Source organism: Ruditapes philippinarum, unplaced genomic scaffold, assembly GCF_026571515.1.
Source record: "Ruditapes philippinarum isolate M1 unplaced genomic scaffold, ASM2657151v2 ctg597_1_1_1_1, whole genome shotgun sequence".
NCBI lineage: Eukaryota > Metazoa > Mollusca > Bivalvia > Venerida > Veneridae > Ruditapes > Ruditapes philippinarum.
Window position 1 is genome coordinate 142,617 of NW_026861555.1, and position 13,537 is coordinate 156,153.

The 13,537-nt window shown below is 30.6% G+C and overlaps 1 protein-coding gene across 1 annotated transcript; it reads right to left on the reverse strand.

Annotated features, from left to right (window-relative positions):
- Positions 1-476: 476 nt before the first annotated feature.
- LOC132716079 (mucin-5AC-like) lies at positions 477-11,453 on the reverse strand. The gene is made up of 9 exons (XM_060699236.1): positions 11,434-11,453; positions 11,112-11,162; positions 10,741-10,815; positions 7,767-7,787; positions 6,860-6,904; positions 5,528-6,636; positions 4,516-4,587; positions 3,883-3,954; positions 477-2,155 (listed from the first exon to the last, which is right to left on the reverse strand). The coding sequence occupies exons 1-9, from the start codon at positions 11,451-11,453 to the stop codon at positions 477-479; spliced, it is 3,144 nt and encodes a 1,047-aa protein (XP_060555219.1).
- Positions 11,454-13,537: the final 2,084 nt, after the last annotated feature.

The window sequence follows — 13,537 nt, forward strand, 5'->3', positions numbered from 1 at the left end:
CGAAATATTTGTGTCTCGAGCAAATAAATCCTTTTAATACCAATGTCACTTCTTGTGGAATATATTATGTTTGTAGTCGACACTTCAAAAAGGATAGTTGTTGTGCCAGAAGTGTATGTTGACATTACACTACTTTGACTTCTAACAGTTGTATTTGGTACGTCTGAAGCAAAAATATCATTTAATTTAAAATCAGAAATCTTTTGTTCAAGGCTAATATTTTGACATATAGAAGAAGATGTATTTACTTACATTACATAAAGAATGTGCCTAAAACAACAACTCTTAGAATGTTATAAAGCTTAAACAAATTTTAGTAATTATTAGATTATACATTATGTATTTTGATTTTTTAACTGCTCGATTGTTAACAATAACGAATCAAATACAATTTCATTATTGAATTGTTACCGAATTGAAAATTGACTCAAAGGTGATGTATTATTAACGACAAAGACGCCGATAAAAAAAACTAGTCATATATTCTCACCTGTACTTAATTGAATTGTACTGTTATGAATTATTGTTGATGAGCTTTCCCGTGACGTTGAACTTGCTACTTGAATACTTGATCCAGTATACAATGTTGATAATGATGATGTTAAATTAGTTGTCAAAAAAGATGTTATTTCTGTCAATAATGATGAGATATCTGTTGCTATCGATGACGTAGTATCAGTTGGTAATAATGATGTAGCAACTGTAGTAAATGCTAGTGTTATATTTGTTGTTAAAGATGTACCAACTGTGGATAATGTAGATGTTACATCTCTTGATAAAGATGATGTAATATCTGTTGAAGATGACGATGAAATAACAGATAATGATGTTAAGTCTGTTGGTAATGATGATGGTACGTTTGTTGATAATGACGATATAACCCCTGTTGGCAACGATGTTACCTCTGTTGGTAATGGTGATGTAACATCCGTTGGTAAAGATGATGTAACATTTGTTGTTAAGGACGAAGAAAACCTTGTTAACAATGAGGTTACCTCTGTTGGTAATGTTGACGTAACATTTGTTGGAAATATTGACGATACCTCTGTTTGTATTGTCGAAGTCACCACTCTTTCAAATGATGTTACATCTGTGGGTAACGATGATGTTACAATTGTTGATATTGGTGTTTTGTTTGTTGATAAAAATGAAGTAACTTTGGATGTTTCATCAGTTGGTAATGATGAAGTAATCCCTGATGGCAATGATGTTTCATCTGTTGGAAATGATGAAGAAGAATCTGTTGGTAATGTTGATGTTACGCCAGTTGGTACGGACGAAGTAATCCCTGATGACAATGATGTTTCATCTGTTGGTAATGGTGAAGTAATCCCTGATGGCAATGATGTTTCATCTGTTGGAAATGATGAAGAGGTATCTGTTGGTAATGTTGATGTTACGTCTGTTGGTAATGACGAAGTAATCCCTGATGGCAATGATGTTTCATCTGTTGGTAATGGTGAAGAAGAATCTGTTGGTAATGTTGATGTTACGCTTGTTGGTACGGACGAAGAAACTCCGGTAGGCAATGATGTTAAGTCTGTTAATAAAGATGATGTTACGTCTGTTTGTAATGATGATGTTAAATCCGTTGGTATTGAAGAAGAAACCCCTGTTGGCAAAGATGTTACGTCTGTCGGTAATGACGAAGTAACCCTTGATGGCAATGATGTTTCATCTGTTGGTATTGATGTTGCTTTTGTTGGTAATGTTAATGTTACGTCTGTTGGCAATGACGAAGTCGACCCTGATGACAATGATGTTTCATCTGTTGGTAATAATGAAGAAGCATCTGTTGGTAATGATGATGTTACGTCTGTTGGTAAGGACGAAGACATCCCCGTTGGTAATGATGTTTCATCTGTTGGTAAAGATGTTGTTATATCTGTTGGTACTGATGACGCTACGTCAGTTGGTAGGGAAGAAGAAATTCCGGTAGGCAATGATGTTAAATTTGTAAATAAAGATGATGTTACGTCCGTTGGTAATGACGATGTTACGTCTGTTGGTAATGACGATGTAACTCCTGTTGGTAATGATGTTAATTCTGACGATGAAGCATCTGTAGGAAATGAAGAAGGTACATCAGTTGACAATGATGTGATGTCCATTGGTAATGATGAAGTAGTATTCGTTGGTATTGATGATGCGCTATCTGTGTGTAATAGTGAGCAAACATGTATTATAAATAATGATGCTATACGCATGTATGTTGACAATAAAAACATGTGGAAATTTTGTTTGAGCGTAAGCATTTCAAGTATGTCAGTTATCGTTACCATATAGATTGTTACAGGTATGCCATAATCATTTCATACATAGAATTATTACATGTAATGGTAATCAGTGCATTATCAATTAAAATGAATGCACAAAAAACCCCAATGTTTTATTTGATATCTATACAACGTCAGTTTGCTAACAGATGTCAGTTTATGTGTTTTCCCTCTTGGTTAAATTTTATACTAATCGTTTACACAATACCTAGATTGGTACGATCTTAGATATTATTAAACATATTATTTTATAAAGATTAAAATATACTTACTACTTGTTACAACACTAGGAATGGAACTGATTGAACTTATCCCAGTTGTTTTGGTTACGGCTGATGTTAAATTCGAAACAGTAAATGTCGAAATATCTGTACTTAACATGCTTGAACTTGAAATTAATGTTGTACTTAATCGAACGTTTGTTGACTCTGACGGAACGTTACTACTTTGAGAAATAGAATAAGATAATGTTGAAATCACAGTACTTGGTTGTTTCGAACTGAAAGGAGTAGATGTAACTGGTCTATGTGAAGTTGAATTTGACAATGTTATAGTTGAAATCAAAGAACTTGGTACAGGTGAACTTGAATATAATATTGATGAACTAAATGTTGAAGTCGAATCGTCGGTGGTCACAGTTAAAATGCTTGTTTTTGGTGAAGTTACAATCGACACGGATACAGTTGAAATGTCGGTACTTAAGAAAGACGAACTGGGATAAGTTGTTAGTGAAAAAACGGTCGATGTTCTAGCAGACGAACCTGCTGTAGTCATAGTTGAAACGTTCGTTCCTCCTGAAGTTAAATCTGTCACTAATGTTGATGAAATTGAAATGTTTGTCTGCGTTGAACCTAAAACGGTTGTTGGTAAAACAAAAGTCGAAGTTCTTATAGATGAACCTGTTGTTTCAGATAAAAAGTGTGTACTTTGAGAAGTAATGTTCGACACAAACAATGTTGAAACAAGTGTACTAGAAAACAATGAGCTTGAAAATTCTGTCGGAGTAGAAGTTGATGTTTCTACTCTACTAGTTTTTGATGACAATTCTGTTGAAACAATGTACGGTGTTGATGATTCAAGTAGTGTTGAACTTTGTGAAATACTCGTTACAGAAGATAGCTCAGAAGAAAATCTTCTGATAGTAGTACTTAAAGTTGATATTATCATTGTCGACTTTTCTGAAAATAAATGTGTGTTACTCGACGTTAGAATTTCAGTTCAAACGGGCACACTTAGTAAAAAACTGGTACCCGTTGTGTCCAAAGAAAATGTATTAGCTGAAAGACTTGAGAAGAAACTTTATTTCTAACGGGAAAATGGAAATTGTTTGATTCCAAAAGAGCTGGAATAAATTATTTAAATCAGTTAGCATATGCAAAGTGTTAAAATTAAATAAACTGTATTAGATTAAAGGTAATACAGCATGCATTTAATAAATGTTAGAATTGTTAACACAGATAAAGAGAGAACATTTGGATTCAGGAAAACAAACTTTTAGCATAATAAACTAGGAACTGTTTAGATTTTGTTTCTAAATGTGAGTCGAAATGTTAGAGTTACATAGAAACGAGAAGAAAAACAATTATTGTTCGAGTCTAAATCTTACCAGTACTTGGTGGTTTAGAAGACGGTGAAATAAATGTTGATGTAAATTTGGAATCAGTAGTAAGTTTTGTACCTACGAAAAGAAAGAAATAACTATTTGACTTAAGTATTTGGCGTGAATATTTATGTTTCGACATCTTGTTTGAACTTTTTTAAAATAACACGCTCATATTTTTTTAAGGAAGAGGATAGTGTTATTCAATTATGACAATAATGCGATTGCGTTTCGTTTCCATTGTTCAGTTGCTTCCATGCTTTAATTTATCTCTCAAATATCATTTCAATAGCAGTTGGTTTATTGTCTAAAGAAAAATAATCCATCAACAATATCAAAAAATAAATGTCATTTATAATTGCTTATGTGCACATTTTCATTGTATTTCTAAGAAAGGTGAATTAAAAAAAAACATGTTGAAAGTTGTAGAACGAAAATAAGAATACTTAAAGAAATTGAGAAAAAGTGGTAAACAAAATACCATCTTAAATTTGTTTTTGATATTGATACAAAACATTGTCAGTATATTATAACTATATGGTCTTATAAATTCATCTGGACTTTATAATTATATACTTGACTTTATACAATTAAACACGAATTTTGAGAAGTGTCGCATTTTGGAACTAGTGCACTTACCTTTGCTTGGCACCTCAGAAGATTGTTTGCTTGAAATTGAAGATACATCTGAATCAGTAGTAAATTCTGTACCTGCAATGTCAAAATATGATGTTATCATTCCCTACTTATCATATCCCTCACATTGCTCAATTAGTATAACATACTCCACTTTATTTTAACTTGTAACTTCCCCTTCTTGCCTTTACGGGTTGAGGCATCAGAATTACAGCCACCAATTAGCCCTGCGTGATCGTACGAGGCGGCTTAATGGGTTTGAATTATTGAAGTGTATGCATCTCTTAGCTCCAGCAGGTGAGATGATTTTGACCCCTGATGTTGCTTAAAGTTTTAACACCCTAGGTTAGAAAATATCATCTCTCCTGTTTCGGTGCCATTTGACCTACATTGTGTTTCTGCGCAGTAAAACCAAACCAAAGTAAAACAAATTAATTTGTATATGTCCAAGGAAATTGTAAGATTTTTGCTAGCTACTATAACAAAGATAGAACCGCAAGACTTGAGTGATGATTGTACAGTATTTGCAGTTTGAATTTGCCTATTTTATTTCTTTGATATAAATGTTAGCTAAACATTAACAAAATTATATTTACAAAGTTGTTCAACCGATCAACAGTTACTATGTATATATTCCATAACCGGATACAGGAGGGCTTATAGCCTGAACTCAATTGGAAAACAAGCAGTCTACAGTCGCATAATATCGCTGACAAAAAGTTATAGATGTGATGAACTTTAATATTTCAACACATCATCACACAGTGTATGATCACACATACATTTTTTATCAATCAGAATGAAAGATCGTGTAACGTTCAAAATTAACTAATAGAATCTACTTCTTGGATTATAATGGCATGATGTGTTAATTAGTTTAATAAATAAGCTGATATTATTTCTAGAATTACGGTTTACTGATTATCGGGAAAAACCTTTTTACTCGATTCACAGGTTAAACATTTACAAATATCTCATAATAAAAATATGCATGGCTATTTGGTAAAATATTTACCTAACGATGTTGAAATTTCTGTAGTAGATGCACCAGATACTGCACGTGTTTCACTTGTGCTATGTAACAAAGTCGATGACAATAGCGTACTTGAAAATTTATAGGTGGAACTTAAATTGTCTGTCATTGCGGTAGAGATTGGAGACGATAATCCTTCAGTTGAAATTTCTGTCACAATACTTGGTTTATGTGTAGATATGGACAACAAAGTTGTGCTTGGCTTAAAAGTGTTCGAAAACGTTGGAGATAGAGATGCACTTTCAGCCGATGAGACTGGTATTTCAGTTGTTGAAAACGTTACAGGTGGTTTCGATGAAGAAAAAGATGAAATGTCTAATGTGATTTCTGTTGAATTTTGTGACAATGACGTAGAATAAGTTGATGTAAATGAGGTGACTGGTGAAACTGAAGATGTAAATTTTGAAGAAGAAGCAAATGAAATATCAGTTGGCAACCTAGTTGACTCTGTTGATGTTAAAATTGAAGATGGCAGCGACTCTCTTGCTGTAGACGTAAATGTTTTTAAAGTTGAAATTACACTTGGCAACACAGATGATGAAGTAAATAGATTTGTAATTGATGATGGCAATACTGATGAAGATATCAAAATAGATGACGATATTAAAGTTGAAGATGATGATAAAATTGAAGATGTTGATGATATTATCGTTGATGACATAACTGTTGATGACGACAATGATGATGATGAAAAAGCTGTTGATGATGACAGTGATGACGATGATATTATTGTTGATGATGACAGTGATGATGATGAAAAAATTGTTGATGATGAAAGTGATGATGATGAAATTACTGTTGATGATGACAGTGATGATGATGAAATAATTGTTGATGATGACAGTGATGACGATGATATTATTGTTGATGATGACAGTGATGACGATGATATTATTGTTGATGATGACAGTGATGACGATGATATTATTGTTGATGAAGATAGTGATGACGATGAAATAATAGTTGATGATGATAATGATGATGAAGGGGATGATATAACAGTCGAGGAAAAAAGAGTGGATGATGCAACTGATGTTGGTGTTGATGACACCACACTTGATGATGACGATTGACACGCATCATTTATGACACTGAAAATAGAAAGATATTATCTTCTTTGCTTTGTTTATTAAATTTCACCTTATGATAATAAAACAAGGAATAGATAAGTTACGTATGATGTTAAACACTTTTTACCATTAGAAATATTTAATAAGTTTATAAATCAAAGAATTAATTATAAAAACAGTAAGATTACAAGTTATTTTTGCATAATAATAATATGTTCATGAAATATGTATTTATTCAACTTACTCCGCCAAGATAATCAATGTGCCTATTTTTCTGTCTCGACATTTTCTAAAAAAATGAAATATCTACATGTTAAAACTGAGTACAATTTGTTTATAAAAAATAAAGCTAAAAAGATTCATATACCTAAAAAAGATGTTTCCTCAGAGGAATAATGCAACTTTTTTATGCATTAACATCTGCAGAAGCCCGCGAACTTAATAAAATCCCTCGGCCTGAGGGCTCAGGCTTTAAATACGTCCTCTTGCTCCAGCAGATGTTAATGCACGAAATAGGTACCTAAGCGTCACTCTTGCATATAAGTATACGTCCTATTCCGTGATTCAACGCTTTATATATGTTTTTTTGTTTGTATAAAGAAGCCATTTATTAAAATATGTTAGTGCGATATAGCTGACAGGTATGTTTTTTTTTTTTAAATAAAACAACCTGGGCAGTAATTCATGAAAGCTATTTCTACATGGCACACTGAATCAAGCATATAAGAACGCGCAAATTTTATCTGTTAATTTATTTTTTTCCTCTCCGTAAAGTTTATACTTAGATGGGTAGTAACTATGGTAACTGTTGTTATGCAAGAATAATGATATTATAAACAGCTATGCGTATCCAAGTTTATTAAAGTTAAATTAGTTTTTTAGGATAAATGCATAAAAGTAGTCAAAGGCTTCGTTGTATTCTTATGATAAACTAAACTAAAAGGAAATTGTTACTGTCTTTAATACATTAGAAATCTGTATTAGAAAAAAGTAAATTATTAAATGACATGAATAAATAAATGGCATCAAATGTTACAAATGTAATAGCAGCTTGTCTGCTTTAAAAAAAAAAAGACCTCACCAATTGTACAGTCTAAATGGTACATTTTAAATTTAAAAAAATGATTTGTTCAGTGGAAAATAATGCATACCTTGGACATTTTGTTACAACTCTGAAAAACAAAAACAAACATAAATGGGTAATTAGTTACGTTTAAAATCTGCTAACGGTATGTTTTTTAACATACACAATTTGAAAACTTAAATATGACTTCTCGCCATATTAAATGAATCTTCATTGCATACATAAATTAAGAACTAATAAGTTACTCTAATTTATTATTACCAAAATGTAAAAATGATCACAATTTTGAAACAGATTAGAGTTGGTTTACTACCTGGTACCATTTTCAATTAAAAGCATCATAACTATTACATTAAAGTAGAATATGTGTGTATTGTCATCAATACTTTTCTTAAAGTGGCATTATGGTATATAGTGAGTGAACGGGTGAAGATCAAAATAAGTTTTCATTTTGCCATAATTCCTTTTAATTTAATGATAAGTTCACATAAACAATAAATAACGCACAGATTCAAACGAAATTTCTGTAAATAATCATTTACCATCCATGCTTAGTATATAAAAAGAGTGGGGCAGTCGTTGCAGATCCTAAACATTTTCCAAAATCAACTGTTGGTCAAAGACCATTTTGACAGTCAATCTTTTGAAATATAAAGTCAATTCAGCTCAAATTAAATATGAAAAAATGAGTATAATGGCACTTGAAGTTTGAATCATATTATAACAATTATCCAGCAGTATTTGACTATAACACAAGAAATAGACTTCATTGACAAGAAATGATAAATTGATATAAAGAAAAGTAATCAAAGGAACCTTGGGCACTGATATTTTATTTACACAATTAATACACTAAGAGATTGAAATACAATAAACAAATAACATTTCTTCTTAACATAATTTTAAGAAAAAGAAGAAGACAATGTTATTTAACTTATACATTTACATGTATCTCGTTATACATCAACTAGTAGTACATATAAACGGTTGGTATTCAAATGAAAGAGAATCATTAATGTTTGAGTTTATAGTTTATACATAATGGAGAATAGGCTCTAATAAACATGAATTAACAGCAATTTTTCACCAATAAAGTGTCTAACAGTGAATGTAATGAACATTGTTATAGTCTTAAAGTCTAGGATATGAATTCAATAAATCATTTCTTTTCATATTGGCTAAATAAATAAATTTGCTAAGATTGTTAAGAACTGATTTATTGTTTGACTTAAGCATTTCTATGAATTTGTACATACTGGGTCTATGATAAAAATAACGTTTAATTAATCGAATTCTTAAATCATGGTAAACACTGCATATAAGAATCATATCTACCTGTTTGAATTCTAAGATTATGCAAAGAAATTCTTAAACGCTTCTTAATACTACTCCTTAGATAATTAGTTTTGATAGTAATCAAATAATTTTCCAAATTTTCCACCGTTTTTAGATGAATATAAAGAATGTTTAAAACATTATTATTGTTTAAATCTGCTTACTATTTTTTGATTAAAACAATCCAAAAAACTCTTTGTTTAAAATGTACCATAAATGCATTTATTTTAATTTCATTTGGTTACAAAAATACATATGCAAAACCATAATTTTCTAATAATATTTTAACATTGTATGTTCATCTTTGACACCATTTAAACATTGTTTTAATGAGTTGTTATATATCGCATCTAAAATGATATTGTTTGTATTTGAAATTTTCAACCAATATTTTATCATTTGAACATATCTGTTTTTTTTTTATAAAGGGTTTCTCCCTAATTCTCCGTATACAGCACTATTGCTGGAACTTTTATTAACGCCTAAAATATATTTGCAAAATTTGAGATGTACAGTTTCAATATCTTTTGACTTAGAAAATCGTCATACAGGACATGCATAATTCAGAATAGAGCCAACAAAAGAATCAAATAATTGTAAAGAAATATATGGTGATAATTTACCTTATTAATATTACATTGTAGAACGTTACATGCTTTTAAGACTTTTCCAATAATATATTGATTATGTAAAACAAATGAACCCGTATAATTTAAAACTACTCCTAAAGAAGTGAAATCATTAACTATGTCAAATTGTTTATCGTTCTGTCTCAAGGGGTCCCTTTTTCTAAATATAACGAGTTTTGTTTTTGAAGTATTAACTTGTAAACCGCAGTATGTACAATATTCATATAATAAGTTTAGACTGGATTGTAAATCTTCTATAGAATGTCCTACTAACACCATATCATCAGCAAAGAGTAAAATAATGATACAAAAATTGACAAACCACAATTTATTCTGTTTTTGTAAATATAGTTCTAAGTCCTCTAAAAAAAGTGCAAACATAACCGGAGAATTATTTAGGCCTTGACGAAGACCAATTGAAATTTAAAAAAAGTTTCAGAATGTGTTGCAATAATTAAAACATGATTTAACAACAGTATATATACATAGCCTGAAACATTTTTAAAATTCTTCAATCAAAACCCATGTTAAACAATTTGAGCCATAAAGCGTTTCTATAAACAGAGTCAAATGCTTTCGTGAGATCTATAAAAGCGCATGGCAGTCGCATTTTTTTAGTTAAAACATGTTCTATCAAGTTGTGTAAAACAAATGTTTTACAGAAAAGAACAGAACAGAACATAATTTTATTAATAAATCGTATGTAAAAAGCATATTAATTAAACAATAATATTTTACATGCATGCATAAAAGTATGTAATGAGAGCATGAGAGAAATGAATCAATGTATCGAAGCATCACTACTTCATGGTGTTATATATTACTTATCATTTTTACAATGGACTTACTCCGGAATTAAAAATAATTTAGGTCTTCCCGGCTGATCTTGTGATACATATACAAATATTTCTTACAGTTACAGCCTCGAAAATAAGCGCAACATGTTGACTAATCTCTTGTGAACTGTAGTGCCCCGTGAAGCTTTAACGCTAAAAAATGTGTTTGTACCAGGGGGTTAGCTTGGGGAAAACCATATTTACCCAGTTAAGAGTAAAATCAATGACATAAAGTACATACTCAGCTAGGAGAATGAGATGTCCAATTGGTCTGTTATCCTTCTTGCAATTTTTTCTTTTATTTGATTGCTCATTGCTGAAAAGAAAACAAATACAATTATAGAATTCCTTGACATTTTTGTCGAAATTCAGATACAAAATTTAGCATTGTTTTATTTACACTAAAACGATTTAAAAGACAACTAAAAAGGGGTTTCGAAGTTTCCTTATCATCCATATTAAAACGGTCTTTTGTTTCTTCACTGAGTGCTTATAGGCGAAAGGGCAACACCCGATATTTCAAATTCTGTTTAAACTTGTAACAATAATATAAAGATAAGTTGGTAAATACTTCAAATTAATGTTGATAAAGTACATATAAATTGAACATACCTTCGTGTCTGAACTGTTTTGTTTTGTGTATCAGTATTGTTACTTATATTTCTGAAAACAATAAAGACATAGACACTGGAAACCTATGTTGTAACATTTGAGAATATACAATATTCATCAAGACGTTAAATAAAATTCAAGAATATAGTTATTTAATTGTAAATGCAGTAAAAATGTATGTTATAGATATGTGGGAACAGAAAATGTACTTTGTTTGAATTTAAGTTGTCTAATTAAAGCAAGGTTTTTCTTCTCCGTAAGTCTACATCTAAAAGCCTAAGGCCTATTTGATAAGTAACAGGCAACATATTTTATGTAATACTCCCACACGTGCGGTTTCATTTTAAAATATTTTATATAGATCGAAAGAATTCACGTCCTGTCTGCGTGTTACTTGTTTTCTATTTGTTTTAGTAATAGAAAGAGCATCGAAACACGAGGCTATCTGATTTGTACGAGAGGACACCTGTACTCTTGTTAACGCACTGTGCAGGTAACTCTGACACATTTTCAACGGAAAGGTCCCCAAATTTTGATACAATAATACTTACGACTGGTTTTTACTAATAACAGAAGTTATTCCTGTACCGTTTACGAAAAGTATGAAGTCTTTGGCATTGTGTACTCTGAAGCAGAAATAATAATGATAAAAACACAGGTAATAAATTAAAACTGTCACAGTTATAGATATGTGTATATGATATAAGCATAGCAGAATCTAACACACATACTCAGGAATGTTTGCTGTTAACAGTTACAACTTTGAAAATAATTACGCAACAGGATCATTAATCCATTGTGAACAGTTAAATGTATCCACTGTGAAGCTAAAACGGCAAACGTTTGTTTGTATCCCCGGACCAGCTTGATAAAAACCCACATTTGCCGAGTTCCGGAAAACATCTGTTAATACTAATTAGAACTTTTTTGTAAACCTGAATATTTAGTTTCTTTTTATCTATTGAAAACTATTTTTATGATTATTCTCATTGCAAAACATACATGTATGTGCAGCTTAACTCATTTTTGAAAGTTTTTATTTACCTAATATAAATTCAAAATGGACTGTTTTTAAACAAAAGCAGCGTAAAGTCATTACAAAAAATTCAGCATACAAATTTATTTGTTTCAAAACTTAACTTGCATTTCGATCAAAATTTAAAAGTTTCTTTGTAAATTATATTCAATAACTAATGTTGATAAAATATTTATTACTCATTACAAAGTATATTTTAAATTTTCAGGGTTTTTTCCTAGACGAGTCGACCACGTATGAAACAGAGATTTTATCAGTCAATTTTAATATTTTGATTTATGCCATAGTTGTATTATGTCATCTTCTATTCTGAATGCTGTTATCTCTAAATACAAGCGTTCTCGCATATTACAGTTGAGATATTTTAAAATTGTATTGCAGAAGTTTTGTAGAAAATAAGATGATACTGGGCTTATAATAAGACATAAGATTAAAAACTTTAAAGTAAAACAGTTAGTTTTAAAGAATTACATTTACACGCACAATTTAAGTATTTATTCAAATTTGGCCAAATCGTTTGACAGACCTCATTCATTCATTTGTCATAATTCTACCGAAAGTGACTAGTTTTATTGCCTTTAATTAAACAACAATGGCATAAGTATGATCAGCTATATGGAACACAGATTGAGATATGCTGGCTTTTATCCTATTTTTTTTCTGAAAATGACTCCACTGAGATTGGTTTTACATGACGGGATTCGAAATTTATGTTCTATTTATTATGAATATAGACCAATAACTTGTGTGCGAAATTTCAGATCAATTGCTCACTCCCTTTTTCCAGAATAATTTTTCTAATTGTGAGAAATGACCAAATATTGAAAAGCGTTGCAACGATTTTCACTCAAATAGAGCTTAGAATGATTATTTTAGCACAAAAATGCGATTTTCAATTTATTTCCAAGTACATGTTTATTTCCTAAAAAATCGTTTGCATATCTTTCTATCTTAAGTGCCCGAGCTGATCTATGTAACAAATTCAAATTTAATGTTTTTAGGCTTTGGACCCCAATGGAGTGTGCAGCTTGATTTTCTTCAAAATTGCTTACAAAACAGAAACATACTTTTTTTATTTGTGTTTGGCCCCCTTTCAAATAACTGGGGAGTCATGGTATCTTTTAGGTATACATATATAGTATGGTTAAAAGTCAATTAATATGTATACATGTTTTATTTTTCATATATTGATCGGCTACATTGACAATAAAAATACTTACTTATGGTTGCTTGTATTTAGAGAGTTTATTAAAGTGCCGTTCACGAAAATTCTTGAGTCTTGTGCATTGTGTACTCTGTAAAATTGAAATAAAAACTTAATTGTAAACATTCTGATTAAAGAAATAAAAAATATCTTACAAGACTAATGATGCTTTCTATAAATTTCAAA

Coding starts and splice junctions, on each gene's coding strand:
- LOC132716079 (XM_060699236.1), bottom strand. CDS start 11,453: ATGAAACCGCACGTGTGGGA. Junction 11,163..11,433: donor ATGAAACCGCACGTGTGGGA/GTATTACATAAA, acceptor TATTGTTTTCAG/AAATATAAGTAACAATACTG. Junction 6,905..7,766: donor GTTGTAACAAAATGTCCAAG/GTATGCATTATT, acceptor TCATTTTTTTAG/AAAATGTCGAGACAGAAAAA.